Source organism: Microcaecilia unicolor, chromosome 9 (assembly GCF_901765095.1).
Source record: "Microcaecilia unicolor chromosome 9, aMicUni1.1, whole genome shotgun sequence".
In the NCBI taxonomy this organism is placed as follows: domain Eukaryota; kingdom Metazoa; phylum Chordata; class Amphibia; order Gymnophiona; family Siphonopidae; genus Microcaecilia; species Microcaecilia unicolor.
The window spans coordinates 4453040-4476096 of record NC_044039.1 but is presented as its reverse complement, the minus strand read 5'-3'; the positions used below and the strand labels follow the sequence as shown (position 1 = coordinate 4476096).

General features: G+C 44.2%; 1 protein-coding gene across 1 annotated transcript in view; it reads left to right on the top strand.

The window, feature by feature from the left end:
- C9H12orf4 (chromosome 9 C12orf4 homolog) overlaps positions 1-12472 on the top strand; it is a 45834-nt gene extending 33362 nt beyond the window's left edge. The window contains exons 12-14 of the mRNA XM_030214541.1: positions 4333-4390; positions 6505-6572; positions 10901-12472. Coding sequence (XP_030070401.1) covers positions 4333-4390; positions 6505-6572; positions 10901-10993 — 219 coding nt within the window. The 3' untranslated portion in view covers positions 10994-12472. The remainder of the gene's footprint in view (positions 1-4332; positions 4391-6504; positions 6573-10900) is intronic.
- Positions 12473-23057: the final 10585 nt, after the last annotated feature.

The window sequence follows — 23057 nt, the reverse complement described above, 5'->3', positions numbered from 1 at the left end:
TAGCTGAGGCCAAAACACAGGGCAAGAAGCCACCACGGAACTCCTACGGCAGTGAACGAAGCCAGGACACCGAGTAGGCAGACAATTTATAAAATTGGCCTTGTATGGCTTCCGAGCAAAATATACAGCCTGTTGGCCAACATTTTCCAGTGCCAGGGCAGAGTGAACCGAGGCAGAACGCCTGCACTGTGTGAGAAGAGATGGGGTGAGCTGACCCAAGCAAAAAGCCAATTCAGTGCTCACACGGGGGCGAGAGGTCATGCTGCATTCAACAGAACCAAAGGGAGCTGAGCAGCCAAGGAGTAAAAGCCTACTGCCTAAATAGTAAATCTCAAAGCAGATGCAGACTTTAAATGAAGTCACTTTCTCACATCTCAGGGATTGTTTTCATCGGACCTCACATTGCTGGATTAACCTTTAGGCAGACAGAGGAGTGGCAGCAAAGAGGATCAGACAAAGCATCCGACAGCCATACAAACCCAAATAACCATCGTATTTATAGACCGGGAGGGTAGAAAGTATTCTAATAGCCTGTTTATTTATTTGTTACATTTTCCCACCTATTTGCAGGCTCAATGTGGCTTCCAAAGTATCGTAAAGGCGATTGCCATTACGGTTGATAACAAATACAAGGTTGTGTTAATGGTCACAGGTAGAAGTGTTTTCAGGCGTCATGGGTCGAGGATAATAAATTGTCCGGTACGATCATAGATTATCTTGTGTTGCTGGGTGTGAGGATTTCTGGGAAGGAGAAAGTTGATGATCAAACTGTTAGAGGGGGCTTGAAATTTAATTGAGGGGCAAGTAAGGTTGAAGGTTTGCCTAGGGATTTCAATATTCTTGCACCAACCCTGGGAACTTGTCACGTGAAAATTAGGAGAAATGGTGATCAGTGTGGGTTATAATGGAACGTACACAAGACATACCTGAGGTCCCCAGAGGTAATGAAAAGCAGTTTAAACAAAGAAGGTTCGCATTGTTGCATGCTGGTGAGATTGCAGAGTAACAGGCTGTGATGTGATCTCGGCACTGACCTTGGGATAATTTTGACATGGATCCCGCTGGAGTTTCCTGGCTTAAATAAAATTGGTTGGAAATTGCTTCCCACAGAATAGCCAAAAGGACTTTTCATGGAGTGCCTACTTTTTTTTTTTTATTTGTAAGAAGTCTTTATTATCCAACAAAACAGGACTTAAAATACATTGCACATGCAACACAGCTATAAAAATAAAAGTACTATTCCATTGCTAATACAACTAGTCTGCAAATGTTTTCAATACTGCAATGTTTAACAGTTTCAATCTTCAATAATCATCATAACAGAACTTCAAAATTTTTTTTTTTTTTTTTTGTAATGTTGTGAATTCAAACGTTCCCCCTCTTCCCACCCTCCCTCCCTAAGGACTCGGCTGGCCACCTACTATCCGCTCACTCTCTCATCATACATTCTAAACTGACAGAGCTTCAGAAGTAACATTTTTCCATATTAGGTTCCATTTACCCAATTGGTGTTTGCGCTCAGCCTTCAATCTCTCCATTTCACGCACATACCACAGTTTGTTTAGCCATCTTGCTATCGGAGGGACCCCTTCGCGCCGCCAGTGAGAGGCCACAACCACCCTTGCAGTTCCTACTACATGCTTCACCAGTATCTGTTTACATGTTGCTAGGCCTGCAATCTGAGCTGAGAACAGAAACACTTCAGGATTCCACGGTATTGCGCTCCCCAGCCATTTCTGCAACCTAAAGTGGACCGCCCTCCAGAATGCCCGAATTTTGACACAATCCCACCATATGTGCCCCATTGTGCCTTTATGCCCGCACTTCCTCCAACACATACCTGGGGCCAATGGAAACATCCTCTGTAAGCGGGCAGGTGTAAGATACCACCTATATAGTACTTTCACTGCGTTCTCTTGTATGGGGACATGTGTCGATACCCCTACTACACCTCTTTCTATTCTCTCCCATTCAGGTTCTCCCAACTTCACACCCAGTTCCCTTTCCCATCTTTGCCTGTGCTCACCACTGCAAGGTGATTGTTTACTGATGAGGAGGTACAGGTGGCTGATCAGACCACGAGAAGAAGAAAACTTCTCACACATCTTTTCTAACTCTGATGTTTGACGTTGCATCACCTCCCTCACCGCTTTAGTCTGAAGGAAGTGTGCTAGTTGACAGTATGCAAATTCACCCCCTTCTATCCCCGGGAACCTGTCCTTCAGTGCATTTAAAGACAGCAGTGAGTCCCCTTCAAACATTTGGCCCCAGGTTCTCACCCCTTCCTTGTACCAAACAGTAAAAGTCCCTTTTGTAGTACCTGGTAAAAATAAAGGATTAAAAGCTATAGGGGTGCTGCGGGTGAGAACGCATTTTCTCTTAGGGAATAAACTGTCCCAGTAGTAAAGTGTCACCGCTATTGATGGGCATGCTCGTTCCTCCAAGGTTCTAAAAGGCTTCGGTAGCCACATGAGTGCGTTCAACGGTGTGTCCCCTAAGGAATGTTGTTCTATGTGCACCCACTGTCGGTCCGGGTAGTCTTGTTGCCATTCAAGAGCGGCCTTCCCTTGTGCTGCTCTGTAATACCAGGTGAGATTGGGTACCCCCAGCCCTCCTCTCTTCCGTTCTTTATATAGCAGTGCCCTTGCTAGCCTTGGATGCTTTCCTGCCCAGACGAACCGCACTAACTTGTTTTGCAATGAAGCTATAAATCGCCTGGGCATCATCACAGGCAGCACCTGAAAGAGATACAGCAAGCGGGGTAGTATGTTCATTTTGAGGATAGCTATTCTTCCAAACCATGAGACTCCCAAATCTCCCCAGCGCTCTATGTCTTCCCCGATAGTTTTGCCTATTCCTTTGTAGTTAGCATTAAAAAGTTCAGAGAACTCCCTAGTCAGGTTAACCCCTAAGTATCTAATTTGCTTAGGTGCCCATCGGAAAGAGGAAGAGATCTTTAAGGATTCCACCACTGCATCTGGGAGTGTCACATTCAAAGCTTCTGATTTTGCCATGTTAACTTTGAATCCCGACACTGCCGAATATTCCTCTATGACGCTCTCTAAGTGTGGAAAGGTGTCGAGAGGTCGAGATATCATCAGCAGGACGTCATCCGCGAAAAGGGCCATTTTGTGGATTCTATCTGCTATTCTGACTCCTGAGATATTAGGATCCAGCCGCACATGAGCCGCAAAGGGCTCCATCACCATAGCGAACAACAAGGGTGACAGTGGGCACCCCTGTCTGGTGCCTCTGTACAACGTGAACATCTCGGAATTACCACCATTGACCCGGACACAGGCCCTTGGGGACTCATAGAAAGCCTGAATCCACCTCCGGAACTGTACCCCAAACCTCATGGTTTCATGGAGTGCCTACTTTTGCGTGGGTTAGCAATAGGGTTACCATATGTCCGGATTTACCCGAAGATGTCCTCTTTTTGAGGACTTGTCCGGGCAACCGGGTGGGTTTTGCCAATCTGCCCGTTTGTCTGGATTTCTGGACAAACGGGCAGGCTGGTGGGCGGACAAATGGGCAGATTGCTAGTCTCCCGTCCCCTTACTTACTACTGCCCTGGTGGTCTAGTGACCTCTTCCGCCTTCGGGGCAGGAAAGAGCCCCCTCTTTCCTGCCCGGAGCGCTGCCCTGCATGCATCCTTCCTGTTGCGTCAACTCTCGGTGGCCATTTTGAATCGCTGCCGAGATCAGCAACAGGAAGGAAGCATGCAGGGCAGCGCTCCGGGCAGGAAAGAGGGGGCTCTTTCCTGCCCCGAAGGCGGAAGAGGTCACTAGACCACCAGGGCATTAGTAAGGGGAGGGGGGGTGATGGGGTGTGTGACAGGGGAGAGGGAAAAATGTGACAAGGGGCGGGGCATGAGTCCTCCTTTTTGGGGGACAAAATAAGGTAACCCTAGTTAGCAAGTGGCTTTCCAGTGGACGTGGTTAGGGTGGGGAGGGGAAGCCACATGCATGGAAATTGATTTTTAAATGTATTCATGTAGTCTCACCCTCTTTCCTTCATCCTCAGAAATTGTGATTGTATGATCTATGCTGCTTTTTCCCCCTGTGTACCATGAAGCTGCTTTTCACAGAGAAAGGAAGTTTTCCTTTAGAAAATAGATGGTACAGCTACAGAAGTAACCATCCAACTTACTCCTAGGTCGATGAGGGAAGATTGTCCCCTCTCGTGCCTATGATCAGTAATGTTATATTAAAAACACGCATTTACTGCTGAGCAGCATTAAGGAATGGCTGTTTCAGCTTGGGGGGGACAGTTGAACAGGAAGATTTGGCGTGTCAGCGTGCCAAGCTTTTCCTTTTCTTCCCTTTGTAGGAAATGACTATTCCCTGGTGCTTAAAGAGAGCTGAGCTCATGTTCAAGTGTGTGAAAGGTGAGTTTACCCTTTTCACCTTCCTGACATCTGAGGCGATGTCTCCTGGACTGATCCAGACTGCAGGTTGTTATTGAAAAGTAATTGCAGCACTGCCTGTGTCACCCTTTGACCTCTCGGAAAAAAAGGAAGATTCTTTTTATTGCAATGTTATTCTCTGTGTATTTGGTTATATTTTGTGCAACTTGCCTTGAGATTTTTGGGTAAAGTATGTCATCAAATATCGTAATGCAATGAGTGTTTTGGAGTAAACTGGCAGGTCAGAGGTGGCATTACAGGGATATTCAGCCCTGCTTGTGCCAGATGGGGTTGTGCCAGGCAGATGAGAATGAAAAGTGACATCTGAGAATGAGTCACATGTTGGTAGTGTGGACTGGTGCGGGACAGTGGGTGACTGACATAAGTACATATAAGTACATAAGTATTGCCATACTGGGAAAGACCAAAGGTCCATCGAGCCCAGCATCCTGTTTCCAACAGTGGCCAATCCAGGTCACAAATACCCAGCAAGATCCCAAAAATGTACAAAACATTTTATACTGCTTATCCCAGAAATAGTGGATTTTCCCCAAGTCCATTTAATAACGGCCTATGGACTTTTCCTTTAGGAAGCCGTCCAAACCTTTTTTAAACTCTGCTAAGCTAACCGCCTTTACCACATTCTCTGGCAACGAATTCCAGAGTTTAATTTAACGTTGAGTGAAGAAAACGTTTCTCTGATTTGTTTTAAGTTTACTACATTGTAGCTTCATCACATGCCCCCTAGTCCTAGTATTTTGGAAAGCGTGAACAGACGCTTCACATCTACCCGACCTGGTAATGTTGTACAAATGGAGATCTCCAGGCAGGGCTGTCAGCTGGCACAGGGTCGGGGACAGTGGGTGAGTGTCTGGGTACAGCTGTAGGAAGAGAGGATTAATTACACGATGGTATTATAACTCTGGAGCTATTTATTTGTTTGCAACTTTTTTTTTTAAGACCCCTGATGCAGGCTGGTAGGGCCGAAACACGAGTCGTGTCAGGTCCCCTTTTTTTGTTTTTGAACATTGCTGTAATAAAGACTTCCCTTGAACCCCACCTGCGAGAGCTGCTTCTTTTTGTTTCTCTACTGTGGATTCCTGGCCCTTTCCACATTTGTAGCCACTGATACTGAGCTGCTACATGATAATTTGTGAAGTGGAGATTGTTATTGTTTTTCACAGGACTTTAAAAGGACAGCAGTCTCCTTACACTTGGCCTAAAATATTCCCCCCATCCTCCAATCTGACTAAGGTTGGGACAAAGTGGGGTTTGTGTCCTCAATAGCCCTGGCCTCATCTCCTGACCATTCGAGACATGTGGAACATAAAGCTGGTCCAGGGGCATAAGATTGTAAATGAGGTGACAGAAATTTGGGCAGTCCTGAGTGAAAAATTTCCTGAAGTTCCTGCTGGGATGACCATAGTATTCTTCCTGGTTTATAATGCTTAAAGCAAGACAGCAATTCTTCTGGGGCCAATCCATTTATAATCTTAAAAACTAAATGCAGATATTCTTAAGTGTACCTGAAAGAGCAGGTTGCTTACACTGGTGGTCCTTCCCTGTAAGGCCTCCTGATCCTGGGAGGTGTAGCATGTGCAGCGAGGATTCTAGAAGTTAAAAATGTATAAATTATAATGATGTTTATAGGTCCTGCCATTCTGATTTATATTAAGGACATAGGGGTTCATTCTAAACCACAAACAGGTAGAAATTTACTAAAAATCAACCTAGAAGGGTGGTATTGGGGAATACAGATTCCCATCTCCACACAATGAAGACGCCTTTGGAGTTGGGGTCCCTCCCCTCCTCTCATGGAGGGTCTCACAACTATGTCTGCCCTCATCATAGACCTTATTTTCTTGGGATGCTGGTGGAATCCCGGGTGAACAGAGAATATTAGCCAGAGTCCCTCTGCCCTGTCCGTGGAAAGGACAGCCTTGGCCCCTCTGCTGTAAAGTAGGATCATTCTGTTTTAATGTGTGATCATAGTTAGGTGGTTCTGCTCTTTTAAATAAAGCAATTTAATAGCGGTGTGGATGTCCCAGCTAAACTATTCAGCTTTATCTTCAGTGTCCTGTCTCATCTCCTCACAGGCTTCATGATGGAAATGGCGTCCTGGGACGGAGGTGTTTCTCGCACCGTACAGTTCCTTCTGCCACAGGTAATGTGTGTCTTGCAGTTAATTTACAAGGATGCTCTTAAGTTTCAAACTTTGGGATTTTTAGGCTGTTTCTTTTTTCAAAGGATGCGCGAGGTGGGCTCACAGTATTATGGGCATCGGGTACGATGAGTCCCTTTCCCTGAGAAATTACAGTAAGTAGATACCCAGGTCTAAGGGAGAAAAAGAACTTGCCCGAATTAACGAGGGCTGTCAGTGGCAGAAGTGGTTTCTTTGATCACTAGGCCACTCCTTCACTCTTTGGACATACTTGCCCATTCCTGTCCACACTGTAAAGATGTTTTCCAGGGATATTTTTTGTTATTGTTGGTGTTTTGGGCATTTTGATCAGCTTAGGCTGAGCATTTAAGTTTGTTTTTTCGTAAACCAATACCCTGTAACCGCTGACCACTTCCCTTTCCCCCCCTGAACATCTAGACACCTGGGTCCCATGATCTTGCTGAACGGTATCAGGGCACCACCAGTCTGGTTAGTTTCTGAGGAGTTCTAGCCTGTTAGTACCAACCCTGCTACAAGCAGTATCGCTTGAAAGTGCTTCCTTTATTCATCACTTATTTCTTCTGCTCTCAGAGGAGCGGAGTGGGTAGACTGCAGCCTCCCCAGCCCTGTTCTCTCACTTTGATATCTATCCCAAGCATGCTTGAATTCATAGAGACTGGTTTTCACCAGGTCCTTCTGATTGACTCTTCCAGGCATTCGTTTCCTCGGAACCTCCCTTCCTCCAGTTTCATATCTCGGCCCTCTTGTGCTGGAAATTGCCTCCTGTTCGTTATCGAAGCCCATAAAGTATGTGAATCTTTCTATCATACCCCCACTTTCTCTTTTTCTCAGTACAAGTGAGTGTGTCCAGGGGCGGCAGAATATAGCATGTGCCACTCACATGTTGGAGTAGGTTGCATCTCCCTGCTGACAGTTGATGCTTCTTGAGAGAACATAAGAATATCTATACTGGTTCAGACTAATGGTACATCTAGCCCAGTATCCTGCTTCCAACTGTGGCCAATCCAGGTTACAAGTACTTGCCAGAAACCCAAATAGTACCAGCATTCCATGCAACCAATCGCTGGGCAAGCAGTGGCTTTCCCATGTCTGTCTCAATAGCAGACTATGGACTTTTCCTCCAGGAACTTGTCCAAACCTTTTTTTTTTAAACCCAGATACACCAAACGCTGTAATCACATCCTCCGGCAACGAGTTGCAGAGCTTAACTATTCATTGAGTGAAGACTTTAGTTTTACATTTGTGGTATGTGATGGTGGATGAAGAGTTCTTCCATAAGTACATAAGTAGTGCCATACTGGGAAAGACCAAAGGTCCATCTAGCCCAGCATCCTGTCACTGACAGTGGCCAATCCAGGTCAAGGGCACCTGGCACGCTCCCCAAACGTAAAAACATTCCAGACAAGTTATACCTAAAAATGCGGAATTTTTCCAAGTCCATTTAATAGCGGTCTATGGACTTGTCCTTTAGGAATCTATCTAACCCCTTTTAAACTCCGTCAAGCTAACCGCCCTCCGGCAACGAATTCCAGAGTCTAATTACACGTTGGGTGAAGAAACATTTTCTCCGATTCGTTTTAAATTTACCACACTGTAGCTTCAACTCATGCCCTCTAGTCCTAGTATTTTTGGATAGCGTGAACAGTCGCTTCACATCCACCCGATCCATTCCACTCATTATTTTATACACTTCTATCATATCTCCCCTCAGCCGTCTCTTCTCCAAGCTGAAAAGCCCTAGCCTTCTCAGCCTCTCTTCATAGGAAAGTCGTCCCATCCCCACTATCATTTTCGTCGCCCTTCGCTGTACCTTTTCCAATTCTACTATATCTTTTTTGAGATACGGAGACCAGTACTGAACACAATACTCCAGGTGCGGTCGCACCATGGAGCGATACAACGGCATTATAACATCCGCACACCTGGACTCCATACCCTTCCTAATAACACCCAACATTCTATTCGCTTTCCTAGCCGCAGCAGCACACTGAGCAGAAGGTTTCAGCGTATCATCGACGACGACACCCAGATCCCTTTCTTGATCCGTAACTCCTAACGCGGAACCTTGCAAGACGTAGCTATAATTCGGGTTCCTCTTACCCACATGCATCACTTTGCACTTGTCAACATTGAACTTCATCTGCCACTTGCACGCCCATTCTCCCAGTCTCGCAAGGTCCTCCTGTAATCGTTCACATTCCTCCTGCGACTTGACGACCCTGAATAATTTTGTGTCATTGGCGAATTTAATTACCTCACTAGTTATTCCCATCTCTAGGTCATTTATAAATACATTAAAAAGCAACGGACCCAGCACAGACCCCTGCGGGACCCCACTAACTACCCTCCTCCACTGAGAATACTGGCCACGCAATCCTACTCTCTGCTTCCTATCTTTCAACCAGTTCTTAATCCATAATAATACCCTACCTCCAGATCAGATCATAGTTAACGAATATACTAAGCAATTGTTACATTAAATCTGAGAATTCCTTTATCAGTAGTGAATCAAGACTTGGTTTCAAATATAAGAGCTCAATTTCAGTATGTTTCAGGGGGTGTTTGAGAGGGGGGCGTGTAGTACTGAACAAACACAATACTACTATTGCTACTTATCATTTCTATAGCGCTACGAGATGTATGCAGCGCTGTACACTGGAACATAAAACGTAACTATTGAAGAAACATGGTTTGGTTTGTATTTAGTAGCCCATGGTAGTGGCTGATAGTTAAATCAGCCCGAATAAAGGTTTCATTGCCAGCAAACATTTTGGCAGCATTTCTAAGCCAATCAGAAGGTGTGAGGGAAGGCAGTTTCAAGACTTCACGGTTGTCGCTTCCTTTTTTCCCCCCCTTTTTAGCAGGTATTTGGGTCAGGTCAGGACATGACATAAACCCCTTAATTCAGTGCTTAAACGTGAGCACCATTAGTGCAGTAAGAATATAAAGACACTCACTGCTGCACATCAGTACAGTGTTCACGTGCATAAGTGCCCATTGGGCATTAAGTGATATTGTACAAGCATAGCACACACTGCAGAGCGGACAGAGTGCAGAGCATAGGCAGGGCCTACATTTACCAGCTTAATTAAGTTTTGCACTGTAGTGCTACTTCCTCATCGTCCCTCCAGACCAGTACAGGTGAGTGGAGCACAGGCCGTCAGAGGACACTGGGGCTCTGGGAGGCTTGGGCTCCGAGGAGTCAGTGAGCACTGTTTTGGCGGGAGCCACTAACCATTACGCCTGCCTTTTATATGGCGTAAGTGATGGCAGCTAACTGTTAGCCTACAAATGCTGACTTATGCTGTACTCTATAACGGAGTTGAGGCAGTTATAGAAGTCACAATTAAGGGCCTAACTGTTGCCCCCCCCCCCCCCTCCCCCCCCCCCCCCCCCCCCCCCCCCCCCCCCCCCACGTGGTGGATTTTGCTATCAAGCTAAAAAAAATAAATAACAATAATTAAAAAAAAAAATCACCTTAGCAGAAGATCCCGATTCATCCGTGATATAGCCGCCTTCACAATTCTCTTACCCCCTAATCCTTGGCGATTGCTATGGTAAACCCATGTGGACTACAGATTGATGCATTGACCTTTCACCCCCTCTTACGCTGTTGCTTCTTACAGATTCCTTCCCACCCCCCTTCACTCTATTCCTCCCACTGCAGTGTGGACAAGCGAGGCGGGTTGCAAACGTCCCATAAAGTTGAGTTGCATGATGTCCTCTGGTTAACTACTACTACTACTACTACTACTTAGCATTTCTATAGCGCTGCCAGGGTTACGCAGCGCTGTACAAGTTTAAACATGGGGAAGGACAGTCCCTGCTCAAGAGAGCTTACAATCTAAAGGTTAAGAGACCAAAGCCTTGAATAGATTTCGTAGCACACAGATACTCTCAGAACCAGCAGACTCTGCCAGCGCTCTGCTTCCTTACGGTCTATCCATGACTGTTAGGTAATGTTCGAAGATCCGGCAGGGGCAGAAAGTCCGTTCTACATAGTTTAGTATAGCCCTGAGTTTTCCAGTGAGCATCGGACCTCATTCATCTAATCTAATCTCAAGACATTTTTAATCCGCTCACTCCCTCAGTAGGTCCAAGGCAGATTACACCAAAAGAAGAACCAGTTATAACATTGGGATCGTTACAAATAAAATGTACTAGCTATTTGTGAAATAAAGAAGGTGAGAAGTTTTGCTGTTAAGAGTCAAAGGCAAACTATTCCAGATGTTAGCAGCCTGGTAAGAGAAGGAGCTTTCTCATTTTTGCATATTGTGCATACATATTAAAGGGTATTTTTCTTTTTACAGAGTATTTCTGAAGAAATGTTTTATCAGCTGAGCAATATGCTCCCTCAGATCTTTCGAGTGTCCTCAACGCTGACCCTGACATCGAAGCGCTGAGGCCTCAGTGGGAGAAATCTCTGGTTCAGTGCATGGACATCATCCCATATAATACTGTGCTGGATTCCTAAAATGGATATTGCAAATCCTACTTTTTTTTGGCCTGCTCCCTTCACCTCTGACTGTCCAGTTAGGTGGGGATTCAAGAATTTTTCTTGGTATGAGGCCTGATCCGTTCTGTCTGCTGGGATGGAGTTGGAGTGTCACCGGAACATCAGGTAGTGAGAGTGAACCGAAAAGGCAAAACACCATGTAATCAACAAGGGTTTTTCCTCCTGTATTTTCCATTTTCTGACCTGGGCAATCTCACCCTCCTTCACCAGACACAGAAGTAGAGCAGCATAATGTTGGCCTTGTGCATATCTGTCCCCCTGGAGCAGTCTAAGCAGATCTCGGCTCCTCCTCCTCCTCTTTGGTCAGTGATACAGCACCTGTCACCTCCCCTGGGTGCAATAGTTTTCCTCCATGACAAACCTGAAAGTTTCACAGAGTATCAACGTTCACTTTTCCAGTTGGCTTTCTCAGCAGACAAGCTGGGTTCAGGTTAGCTCTGCTGAACTGTTCCTTTCAGAGGATATATTTAGATAAGTTAGTGTATTCCATTTTTAAAATCAGACTTCACATTATTTAATCTGTTTAGTGTTTTTGTCATTTAGAAAAACATGAATTATGTGGTACAGCTTTTTTGGAAGAAAAGGGAATTTCTTAATGAGCGCCAAATACAGCTGCCCTGGCCAGAAAGAGACATGAACTCCCTTGCAAAATATTTATAGAAAGATGGAAGGAGCAGAAGTTTCACATTTCTGGCTGTGTGTGAGAGCAGGGGACACAAATTTAGGAATGGAGGATGTATTTAAAGGTGCTCGACCTCCGCTTGGAGTGTGTAATCTACTAATGGGAGGTTATAAGCTGAAAATGCCTGATTCTGCAGGTCCGTTATTGCTATTAGAAATCTCTCACTGGAGTTTAAAAATGAAAGCTAGAAAAGATTTTTGTTTTCATTTAAAAATAACTTTCTTCAAAAAAGGTTGGAAAGAAATATTCTGCAGTACACAAGAATATGGATGTGGAACAAATCTGCTTGGGTTTGCAATCACCAAAACAAAACTTTTTGCCATAGACTTGTGAGGAGGAGGTGCTGGTCTTAGTTCCGTTCTTAACGAACAAGTCCTCCTCATAGTGGTTATGATTTAGTGGTCTTGGGCCCAGAATTGAGATTTTATTTCTCAGCTCTGATTTCGGGCCTCGTAGCAGTTGTCGGTGTGGGAGCGCACACACCACTGCGGCCTGTGACCTACACGCCTGGTTGATAGATGGAAGGCATCCTTTCCAAACCACATGAAATCCCCTTTGTAAATTCTCCTGATTTCACACAGGTCCGCATAGACTGACCTGACTCTCCAGTCGATATTCATCTTGCAAGCGGTGTAAGGATGCTGAAATACTGCCCTAAAAATAAAATCTCCAGTGTACAAAATATTTTGTATAGCTTCATTCCTTTAAAACTGTCAGTGTTTTTTATTATAAATGCTTGGTATGGGGTCAGAAACTGGTTGGGGGGAGGGGACAACAGAGGATAGAGGTAAGTGCAGTTCACTTTGAGGATAGGGCTGTACAGTGGCATTCCTAGGAGGGCGGACACCCGGGGCGGCGCCCCGCCCCCCGATGCAGCGCGGACCCCCCCCCTCCGGCGAAAGAGCCCCCCCCCCCGTGTGCATGCCGCTGGGGGGGGGGGGGTGCCGCAGCGCCCGCTAACTTCTCTCGTTCGCTGCAGCTCCCTCTGCCCCGGAACAGGAAGTAACCTGTTCCGGGGCAGAGGGAGCTGCAGCGAACGAGAGAAGTTAGCGAACTCTCACAACAGGCTCGCGCCGCGGCACCCCCCAGCGGCGTGCACCTGGGGCGGACCGCCCCCCCCCCCCCCCTTGGTACGCCACTGGGGCTGTAACTGTTGGTGTGTTGCAGGGATTGTCCCTTGCTCAGTGATCTTTGTCATAAATCATATGGGGACAGACTTTAAGATCTCTATATGTATTGTTTGGGGGGAAAAAAGGTGGGAGAAGGTAGATATGATTAGAGGTATTTGAGTATCTCCAGGGTGTAATACATAGGCAGCGGGCCTTTTTCAGTCGGAAGCAAGCTCTGGATCAAGGTCACAGGATCAAGGTGAAAGGGGATAGACTAAGGATTAATGTAAGGAAATCTCCTTTTAAAGAAAGGGTAGTGGATGAGTGTGTACCTGGAAAGTAAATTAAAAAATCAGGACTGGTCAACACTCCCTTCTGATGCTGGGTTACAGGGCAGTTTTTCAGGCCTCTGCTTACCGGTTCTTTTGTAGGGATAAGTTAAAAGGCAACACCTCTCAGTCAGCAGACAGTTTCTCCTAACCACCACTGCAGCCTGGCTCAGCAAGTCAGTGGGGGAGGTTATTGCCCTACAATGCTTATACTTTGTCTTTGCTTGAAAGCACCGTATACTTGTTAGAGCCCGTGGCCTATTTACTGGTGTCTGAATCAGTCTCTCTCTCTGTTGTGATACTCATCCATGAGTTCTACATCAGTAAAGAGGTATGGTCTTTATTTCTTTTTATCCAAGTGAACCAGTATGACAACCGCACTGCTTTATTCCCCTGTAAATCTGAAATATGGGAATGGGACTTGGTATACTGCCTTTCTGTGATTTTTGCAACTACATTCAAGGTGGGTTACATAGTATATACAGGTACTTGTACCTGGGGCAATGTAGGGTTAAGTGACTTGCTCAGAGTCACAAGGAGCTGTAGTGGGAATCGAACTCAGTTTCCCAGGATCAAAGTCCACTGCACTAACCACTAGGCTACTACTCCACTCATTCCACCAATAAGAGCCAACCTCATCAGTGATGTCACAATGGCTTGATTGCCCGATACAGTTCCCCAGGATCAAAGTCCACTGCATTAACCACTAGGCTACTCCTCCACTCATTCCACCAATAAGAGCCAACCTCATCAGTGATGTCACAATGGCTTGATTGCCTGATACTTGGCTCACTTCTGATATTGTGATGTCATAAGGGAAAGGGACTTGATATACCGCCTTTCTGAGGTTTACATATATTCAGGTACTTATTTTGTACCAGGGGCAATGGAGGGTTAAGTGACTTGCCCAGAGTCACAAGGAGCTGCAGTGGGAATTGAACCCAGTTTCCCAGGATCAAAGTCCACTGCACTAACCACTAGGCTACTCCTCCACTAGCAATATTCTGTGTAGAATCTCAAATGGGGAAAGAGAATGGGACTTGATATACTGTATTTCAGTGGTTTTTGCAACGGAGGGTTAAGTGACTTGTCTAGAGTCACAAGTTGTTGTAGTGGGAATTGAACCCAGTTCCCCAGGATCAAAGGCCACTGCACTAACCACTAGGCTACTCCTCCACTAGCAACATTCCATGCGGAATCTCAAATAGGGAAAGGGAAATGGGATTTTCTGTGGTTTTTGCAACTACATTCAAAACGGTTTACATGATATATGCAGGTACTCATGTGTTGTTATGAAGTCGGCTCAACTTTGTACATTCATAGTACATAAGGATCATTGTGACACTGAGAGAATTGCATATGTCTTTAATTGCACGCAATAAATGAAGCTCAAGATATTGTGAAAATCCATCCAATTTGCTCACTTCTTTCCCCGTTCTTTGCCAGATTACACATGCCCGGGTCTGGAGCGTGTAACAGTGTGACAAAAGACTTACTAATAACAAGATCCTCTTTTCAGTGGAGAGGTAATTGTCAAAGGAAATCCTTATTGTCCTCGAGATAAAGAGCTTCCTGAAAATTGCTACACGTTTTAATTCCCGGTGGCTGATTTACAGGCTTGGGACCTCGGCCAAGATAAGCGGGCTGTGGTCATACGTGCACCGCTGCACATGCAGCGTCTGGTTTTAAAGCGATGCTGCAGTAACCCCAAGTGATGGCAAATATTTCCAGGAATTAATGTAGGAAACTAATGTAAGGAGACTCTTCCCTAAAGGATCGTTCAATAGATTGAAGAACATGTCCGTTTAGATTTGTGGGGTGATGGGACTGGTGTCTTAATGGGGTATATCAGCCTCCACAACTGGAACCTGTAATAAGATTCTTAAACATTCCAGACTTCTGAATAACGAAAATCTGCTCTCTTCATCCTGCATTCTGGGACAGAACATTTTAAGATTAATGCCTTGCCCTGGAGCAGGCAGCCAAGCTGATGAGCACATGGAGTTAGAGCTTTGTTTTATCACATTTTTATCTGTATTTTTCTTCTACCCTTCCCCCCTCCGAGCCATACTCAAGTATGCCACATAGGTCACCCTCTGACCAGGAGCAGAACTTTTCCTCCCTTCTGCAACTTGAGTACCAGCCCCTTGGCTCAAACACGCAGATACAAGTTCCACACAGCATCGTGTGACATGTAATGCAAATGGCTAAGCCCGAGGCCACTCCATCACCAATTCTTTTCCTTTGGAAAACCAACTATTTCTTTCCTGTCTTTTAACAAGTTCCTAATCTACAATAGAGCATCACTTTCTATCTCATGACTTTTCGATTTCCTTAAACCCTTACTCTTAACCTCTCGATCAGGATATTGCAAAGTCAGCATTTTGTTAGTATCTTCTGAGGATCCGTTACTCCAAACCATGTACTCCTGAGTGACTGTTAAATTTCTCCCAAGATCTGCCTCCTTTTTAAACATTAGGACCTGCAGCCTAATTCTACTTTGGTTAAGTTGGAGATCATCTTTTTAGAGAATAGCCCCTCCCCTTCCCCAAATGTTACCCAGTTCGGAAGAAATATAAATCTCTCTTCCATTCATCATTATCTCATCCATAGATTTGCCTTCAAAGGCAGAAATAAAAAAATGGAAGGGATTAAGGACATTGACACTCTGAATCCCTTGGGTTAAGTCCTGATGGAAGCAGGCTCATCTGTTACAGTTGTGCTCATTTTGGAGCAGGTGCAAAAGTCAATGGGGAAATCTTTTTGATTGAATTCCCATTGTGAAATAGAAAATACACGTGTAATATTTTAAATCTATCTAACCCACTCCCCCACTGAAACTCCGAGTCCTAGGCATCTACAGGTGTAAAGAGCAGCTTTGTAAAACCGTTGTTTACACAGGTAGTTAATCTACGTACTATTTATGTGTATAGAGGCTTCTAAAATGAACTTCATAAATGTCTCCTCTGTATAATCTCCCTGCCTCGGTTCCTCAAAGGCTGACACTGTAGCTTTCCAACAAGCCTATCATGCTGCATTATGGGACCATGCAGCTTGGATTTCAATTGGTAGCATCAGGGACTATAAACCCCACAGTTCTTTGGAGTGCAAGTTCAGTGCCTGGACTAGCTTAATTTCAGTCTCTGAGACCCAGGAGCTCTTTGCTTCGAGTGCACAAACATACATGTTAGAATAAATATAAGCAAACCTCTTACCAACTAGAAGAAAGTCATACATGTAGCACTCCATGCAAAAGACTGGATTGTCCTTACCTTGCTGCTGGTCTAGTGTCTGCTTCTTAGAATTGGTGTTAGAGGAAACATCCTTACTCCCTTACTAAACCTAACATAAACTTGTGTTTATTGATTTGTTTTATGGTATATGGCTAAATTTGGGATAACTTCATATTGATAAATAACGCTTGTGAAAAAATTTCTTTCTTATCCTTTATTTGAGATAATGGTCTATAAATAGCAAGAGCATGCCTGCAATGGGTGTAAGTTGGGGGGAATAAAACATAAACACAGACTTTTAAAAGTAATCTGCTTTCTTAACACACACATTTAAAATTTTACCAGTTTCATCCACAGTCATTCTTCTCTCCTAAGTAAAAGTTGTCTCCGAGTGCCACAGTTTCATGGGCCAGCCCTGATTCTTAACAGTGGTTGTATAAGAGAAGACTCCAATTTTCTCCTGTGCCAAAGCATCTACTGGAGCCCACACATGAGAGGAGTAAAGGAAGGTTACATTTTAAGTTGAATCATTATAATCACTATATCTGTAAACATTCTTAATCTTGCACTGGACAGGATTTGCTGTCATTTTAAACAGCACAAAAATATCGGTGATATTAATTATATTGTATTGCCTTGTTTCCCATCTGAAAGGATAGGAACAGTTAATGAAATATTGTTTATGTGGATTTGTTGCAAGCTAAAGTGATTACGTGTACGGTTTGTAAACTTTAGTAAAAGTACATTCTACACTGTAAATATATGATGCAGGATAAAATAAAACCAAGGAAACTATATAGCAGGAAAAACAAAATATTACACAACATGAATCCAAACCAAAACCACGTAATGACATGAAATAAATTGTTTTCTGTGCACGTGGCCTACTGGAGATCCTTTGATTTGGGAAGCAAGAAGGTAGACGGTGACTGTTTACTGTAGAGCTGTCGAGGTACCATGTTCCAGGAGGGAGACTTACGGTTTATTTAGACTTTCTATACCTCCCAAACTGATGCGCAGAACCGGGTGGTGTACAATTCAGAATTATTCAGTAAAAAAGAAGCGAAGTACAATATTGAAAGGACAGAAAATATCATTCACACAGGGAGAAACAAGTCCAAACAATCAAAAACCAAGACTAAAATCATAACTCAAAAAATTCATCAAAGGATAAAGCCAGCAGAGAGAGTCTGAACCTACCGCCAAAAAATTAAGCCAGTCCGGGCACTGAACTTGCACTCCAAAGAACTGTGGGATTTATAGTCCCTGATTCTACATATTGAAATCCAAGCTGCAGGTCCCACAAGGCAGCATGATAGGCTTGTTGGAAAGCCAGGATTGATCTTAAAGGTCCCTCTTGCAACTGGGTAACTTGGCAGCTCAATAACTGTTTTCAGGCAATGGGAAGTTGGGAGGGTGAAGTGGCTGATGAAAAGTCTGCTAGGAGAATGCTGAAATGTAAACCCTTGAATTTGAAGCCCATTCAGGTGCCAGGGGATATGAAGATGTCTGTACTTTTTGACACGTGGCCTGTGTGCCATTGATCTTGCATTTTATTTATTTATACATTCTTGTATCCCACTATTTTCCAAAAAAACAAGTTTTGGTTCAAAGTGGCTCACAATGTACAGTTGGGTGAGGTTACAGTAGTGTTATTTTTGTTAGAAGGGGTTTTAGAGTATTTGTAGTTTATGTTGTTGTAGAAGTTTTTGAAAAGTTATGTTTTCAGTTCTCTTCTTATGGCCTTGACTATAGAGCCTAGGTAGCTAAATCCAGCCATGTAGATGGTTTTGTAGATTATATTTCTGCAGTTTGGTAGGTGGAGAAGTAGGTAGCCTCTGGTTTCTGGGCTTGTATTTCTTGGGGATAATTCAATCAGGTCTAGCATATTCTGGAAAGGGAAATGGGACTTGATATACCGTTTTTCTGTGGTTTTTGCAACTACATTCAAAGCGGTTTACATATATTCAGGTACTTATTTTGTACCAGGGGCAATGGAGGGTTAAGTGACTTGCCCAGAGTCACAAGGAGCTGCAGTGGGAATTGAACCCAGTTCCCCAGGATCAAAGTCCACTGCACTAACCACTAGGCTACTCCTCTACTCATTCCACCAATAAGAGCCAACCTCATCAGTGATGTCACAATGGCTTGATTGCCCAGTACTGGTTTCACTTCTGATATTGTGATGTCATAAGGGAAAGGGGGAAAGGGAAATGGGACTTGATATACCACCTTTCTGAGGTTTTTGCAACTACATTCAAAGCGGTTTACATATATTCAGGTACTTATTTTGTACCAGGGGCAATGGAGGGTTAAGTGACTTGCCCAGAGTCACAAGGAGCTGCAGTGGGAATCAAACCCAGTTCCCCAGGATCAAAGTCCACTGCACTAACCACTAGGCTACTCCTCCACTCATTCCACCAATAAGAGCCAACCTCATCAGTGATGTCACAATGGCTTGACTGCCCGATACAGTTCCCCAGGACCAAAGTCCACTGCACTAACCACTAGGCTACTCCTCCACTCATTCCACCAATAAGAGCCAACCTCATCAGTGATGTCACAATGGCTTGATTGCCCGATACTTGGCTCACTTCTGATATTGTGATGTCATAAGGGAAAGGGAAATGGGACTTGATATACCGCCTTTCTGAGGCTTTTTGCAACTACATTCAAAGCGGTTTACATATATTCAGGTACTTATTTTGTACCAGGGGCAATGGAGGGTTAAGTGACTTGCCCAGAGTCACAAGGAGCTGCAGTGGGAATTGAACCCAGTTCCCCAGGATCAAAGTCCACTGCACTAACCACTAGGCTACTCCTCCACTCATTCCACCAATAAGAGCCAACCTCATCAGTGATGTCACAATGGCTTGACTGCCCGATACAGTTCCCCAGGACCAAAGTCCACTGCACTAACCACTAGGCTACTCCTCCACTCATTCCACCAATAAGAGCCAACCTCATCAGTGATGTCACAATGGCTTGATTGCCCGATACTTGGCTCACTTCTGATATTGTGATGTCATAAGGGAAAGGGAAATGGGACTTGATATACCGCCTTTCTGAGGCTTTTTGCAACTACATTCAAAGCGGTTTACATATATTCAGGTACTTATTTTGTACCAGGGGCAATGGAGGGTTAAGTGACTTGCCCAGAGTCACAAGGAGCTGCAGTGGGAATCAAACTCAGTTGCCCAGGATCAAAGTCCACTGCACTAACCACTAGGCTACTCCTCAGTTGAAGGTGTGATTTCTGTCTGGGAACCAGTAGGCAACATTTTCACCCCTCCTGAATCCCATTAGCAATCAAAAGTGGAAGGTGGAAAAAAACAGACTCTATACATTTTGGCTTTGCTGCAATCTGATCTGGCATGCTTCTTGGCCACAGACCACAGCTGACAAGTTAGAAGCCACAGTTTGGTTCCTTACTTTGGTAGGAGTGTGAAATGAAACAGTGAGCCCTGGCCACGTTGGGGACACAGATGTGAGAATGGCCAATCGTAACAGAGGAGCTACACTTGTAACTCTGGAATGGTTTGGGAATGGGGGGAGAGACAGACATAGCCCTGGAATCAGGATAGTCTGTGGGAAAGGGGGGAGAGACACACACAGCCCTGGAATCGGAGACAGTCTTTGGGAATGGGGGAGAGAGACAGCCCTGGAATCAGAAACAGTCTGGAAATGGGGGAGAGACACACAGAGTTCTGGAATCAGAGACACACAAAGCCCTGGAGTCAGAAACAGTTTATGGGAATGGGAGAGAGAGACACACTGCCCTGGAATTGGAGACAGTCTTTGGGAATGGGGGAGAGACGCAGCCCTGGAATCAGAAACAGTCTGGAAATGAAGGAGAGACAGACACACAGAGCTCTGGAATCAGGATAGTCTGTGGGAATGGGGGGAGAGACACACACAGCCCTGGAATTGGAGATAGTCTATGGAAATGGGGGAGAGACACACACAGCCCTGGAATTGGAGACAGTCTTTGGGAATGGGGGAGAGAGACAGCCCTGGAATCAGAAACAGTCTGGAAATGGGGGAGAGAGACACAGAGCTCTGGAATCAGAGACAGTCTGTGGGAATGGGGGAGAGACACTCAGAGTTCTGGAATCAGAGACTCACAAAGCCCTGGAATCAGAAACAGTTTATGGGAATGGGATAGAGACACACACTGCCCTGGAATCGGAGACAGTCTTTGGGAATGGGGGAGAGAGACAGCCCTGGAATCAGAAACAGTCTGGAAATGGGGGAGAGACAGAACTCTGGAATCAGAGACAGTCTGTGGGAACGGGGTAGAGACACACAAAGCCCTGGAATCAGAAACCGTCTGTAAATGGGGGAGAGACACACAGAGCTCTGGCATCAGAAACAGTCTGTGGGAATGGGGGAGAGACACAGAGTTCTGGAATCAGAGACAGTCTGTGGGAATGGGGGAGAGACACACACAGCCCTGGAATCAGAAACAGTTTATGGGAATGGGGGAGAGACACACACAGCCCTGGAATCAGAAACAGTTTATGGGAATGGGAGAGAGACACACACTGCCCTGGAATTGGAGACAGTCTTTGGGAATGGGGGAGAGGCGCAGCCCTGGAATCGGAAACAGTCTGGAAATGAAGGAGAGACAGACACACAGAGCTCTGGAATCAGAGACAGTCTGTGGGAATGGGAGAGACACACACTGCCCTGGAATCAGTCTATGGATATGGGGGAAAGAAACACAGAGCTCTGGAATCAGAGGAGGAGAGACATGTACAGCCCTAGAATCAGAGACGGTCTGTGGAACACAGACGAGTGGGGAGTACAGAGTAGAAGCCTTTCAATATTATTCACTATTTGCTCTATACTTTAGCTGTGTCTATTCCGTATACAGATGATCTCCAGTGTGCAGTGGGACAAATGTACCTTTCAATCGTTTACCCAAAAAGCAGAACTGAAGCAGGAAGATAAGCTGGGGTATGATATGTACTCTAAGATGCAGTAAGCAAACAATTAAAATGGGAAATAGTTTTTCAGAAACGTGGACCGATTCATGTGGGGCCCCTCAAGGCTTCCCATTATCACTCGGCTTTGAATTAGAAAAGAGAGGTTTTTTGTAGTTATAACTATGCGGATGATTTAACGGTTCTAATTCCTATTCATTCAGTTATCATCAGAAGTTATAGTAATCCAGGAGGTTATTATTTTATTAGAAAATTGGGTGAGGATTCACAAATTAAAACTGAATACCAATAAAGCAAAGTTTTTACTATATTAACAGTGATTCAAGTGAAGTTGAGACTTGTGGTGGTTAAAAATATTGCTTATCGGTTTTCAACATGTGCAAGAATTTTGGGAGTTTATTTGGATTCCAAATTTACATTTACAGACACAGGTCAATATATTAATCCAACAAGGTTTTTTTTTTTTTTTTACCATTCACAAACTTTGTAGATACTTTGAACAATATCGATTTTGCTTAATAGTACAGGCTTTGCTATTAAACTTGTTGGATTACTGTAATGTTATTTATCTTGGCTATTCCAAGCAGTTTTTAACAAAATTACAGACTATTCAAAACTTGGCCTTACGATTGATTTACTCTTTTTAAAAATCTGATAGTGTTTCTCCAATATATATGAAGGTTCATTGGCTACCAGTGTATGCCAGAATCTTATTGAAATTTCTGTGTTTGATCAAACTCCCTTTTATTTGGCTAATCATTTTGTTTTTTTCAACTTCAGTGAGAGTCGCAAGAGCTTCTAATTTATCCAGTTATCCCTTTTTAAAGGGTAGAAAGAGGCTCAGCTTATTGGCAAGACTAGATTGTATTTATTTATTTATTGCATTTGTATCCCACATTTTCCCACCTATTTGCAGGCTCAAAGTGGCTTACATGGTTATGTAGACATTGTCATATCAGGATATCAGAAACAGTAAAATTGTGCCTAGTTTAAGTAAGGGGGGATAGAAGAAGGAGGGAGTGATTAGGGTAGTTATAGAGGGTGGGTTTTCATAAAACTATTTTGAATTTTATATGCTTTCTGCTTTAGATCATGAACTGACCCAACTTCCGTAAACTACTAAAGACCCATCTCTTCAACATGATATGTGGAGGAGTGGCCTAGTGGTTAGGGTGGTGGACTTTGGTCCTGAGGAACTGAGTTCGATTCCCACTTCAGGCACAGGCAGCTCCTTGTCACTCTGGGCAAGTCACTTAACCCTCCATTGCCTACCGCTTGTGGGAAAGCGCGGGGTACAAATGTAACAAAAAATAAAAAAATATACCACAAAGACCAAAATATGTGACACTCTCAAATATACCCAGAAATGTTTAATAATGCCTTCTGTTATATTACTATCATGTATTCCATTACCATGTAACCCAAAATCCTTCTTATAATACCAAATGTCTGTTCTCTTCTTATTTCCACTATCCATGATGTATTGGAAGCCACATTGAGCCTTCAAAGAGGTGGGAAAATGTGGGATACAAATGCAATAAATAAATAAATTATAGGTATTTTAGGCACATGGATTAAGACATACCTGTTTAGGAAATTTATGTTAAATTCTATAGATTAACAATTATCGGTTGTTTTATTGTAAATTTTAA